The 2,296-nt window shown below is 35.8% G+C and overlaps 1 protein-coding gene across 1 annotated transcript in view; it reads right to left on the minus strand.

Annotated features, from left to right (window-relative positions):
* fbxo25 (F-box protein 25) overlaps positions 1 to 2,296 on the minus strand; it is a gene marked incomplete at its 5' end in the record, with an annotated part of 14,887 nt that overhangs the window by 1,269 nt on the left and 11,322 nt on the right. Inside the window, 1 exon segment of the mRNA XM_014011556.1 lies at positions 1,705 to 1,731. Coding sequence (XP_013867010.1) covers positions 1,705 to 1,731 — 27 coding nt within the window.

A 2,296-nucleotide genomic window follows, 5' to 3' on the forward strand; every position in this document is an offset into this window, starting at 1 on the left:
CTGTGCATGGGTGTCAAGGACAGAAAGGCAGATGTGGCAGTGGAAGGTGTCAAAGCAGTTTGGAGAGAAAAACAAAGTAAAGAACAACAACAAAAAAAGAAAACGRTTAATCGATTATTAAATTAGTCATCGATTATTTTAATAATCGATTAGTCATCGATTAATCGATTAATCGTGGCAGCCCTAGTTTAGATGCTTGTTGTCTGTTCAGCGGATTAGAAAACATGTGACTGCTGGATATGGGCACCAGTGACCCCCATGACCCTAAAAGGAAGAAGCAGGTATAGATAATGGATGGATGGATGGATGGATGGATGAACTACTCTGTATTTTGCCACCATAAACCAACTCTTTTAGTGAATACTCAGTAACAGAGCTGCTAACCTTAGAGACCAGATTGGTATTGGTTTCAGGTTTGATTTAACAGAACAAAGAGATCTACTCAAACACACAGAAAAGAGAACTGGAAGTACATTTTTCACAGTGTAACCACCTGCAACAGGTTAAAAAAAAACATCGGTGCAGATTAGTTAGACTAAACAGGAACTATCTGAGGGCATCAGGACATAAAAGTAAAAATAAAACTGTCCTTCAGGAGCTGAACTTTCGAGGCCACTTAATCATTTCAATGAATTAATGCTTACAAATAAAATAACTGTACAAATTATCCACATATTTATTGTTTCTCTTGTCTGTTCTTGTGATGTTGATCTTTCGGTATCGTGATACGGCTACATTTTAGACAAAATATGTGTGACCCATCACATCGAACCGAGGATGAAGTCTCTCAGGGTTGTGTGGAAAAGTAGGTTGATGTGTTTGGATTAAAACGGTCGCAATTATTAAATATAGTCCAAAAATAATKAATAAGGACCTTCCTTATATTCATGATGTTTGAGCAAAAACACTGTCATTTTTTTTAAATATTTTCTTTGTTTTTTGTTTCTGGGAAAATCCTAATGTCCAAATACTATTGAGGTTTCCTCATTAGTATAACCTAAAAATAGGATTCAGATTGAATATTAATATATTATCATGATTAACAAGACACATTAAGACATATGATATCAGGATGTAAAAAGCAGTAATCTGAAAATATGCTGAGATAATTTTGACTAAATTTGTCMTAATCCCCTGTTTGATGTGATGGGTCACATTTGTGYTGTCTGAATATGAAYAAAAAGGTGATTTATTTTTAGTSTGAGCTGACAGTCCTGGTAGGAATGAGGTCAGCAGCATTGTTAGAACTTCTGTGACCAAACATTTCACATCTTCATCTTTATGTATATCTTTGTACCATAACTTTTACATTTTGTACAAGGATTTGAAAKGTAGGTATTTGGTTTAAAGCACCTCTTGTCTGCAACTAACCAGGAACTGTGAAACAGAAATAAGATCAAACTAAAACATAAATCTAGTGATGGACGGTGCAAACATTTTGYGACGATTTACAGACAGACAGAAACGTACATCTTAATGTTTGTGTTAGATAAAAAGAGAGTTTTTTTTTTCATTGACAAAGATCTGACAAAAACAAGTCATGTGTAAAGATAAAAAAAAAAGTCAGTGGAAAGAATGTCACTGTTTACTTAACACTTGGGACAAAACGTGACAACGTGGAGTAAAACCTGAACGCGGTACGACACATAAATTATCAGCTCGACGGAGAACGGAACAGGCRGATGAAGGAGGAACACAAAGTACCTTGAGTAACAAAGCCACATGGCGATCCTTAAGGAATCACAGAGAAGGAAACCAGGAAGGAGGCAGGAAGGAAGGGAGAGGAGGCAGCGTTAAACACAACGGGAACCAGCCGAGGAGGACAAGAAGGAACTGGGTCAGTTTATTACTCAACCTGCACTMATCCAAAACATTTTATTCATCTTGGAGCTGGTTAAACTGGACATTTACACCTGTGAGCACGAGTTCATGAAATCCGTTGTACTCTTGGATTACAGTGATTAGTGTAACRCACATGTGCTCATTTAAATGATTTGCTTGATTCCACAAGCCTCAACAATTTTGAAATTCTATGATTTGATTGACTATAATATTTTACTGTTTATGTACAAAGACTCACAAAAAACATATTACATTCCAACATTCAGGTAAACTTTGTTAAGAGACAGTTGTTATTATCTTAAGGGGATGGAAATGTTTGTGAAGCCATATTTTCGCACTTGCTTGAAAGAAAGATGTACTTTAATCCAAGGTATAGTTTAATCCAGAGTATAGGATTATGGAATTGTCTGGAGGATGATCTTAAAAATGCCAGATCCATGTATATATTTAAGAG

Source organism: Austrofundulus limnaeus, unplaced genomic scaffold (genome assembly GCF_001266775.1).
Source record: "Austrofundulus limnaeus strain Quisiro unplaced genomic scaffold, Austrofundulus_limnaeus-1.0 Scaffold82, whole genome shotgun sequence".
NCBI lineage: Eukaryota > Metazoa > Chordata > Actinopteri > Cyprinodontiformes > Rivulidae > Austrofundulus > Austrofundulus limnaeus.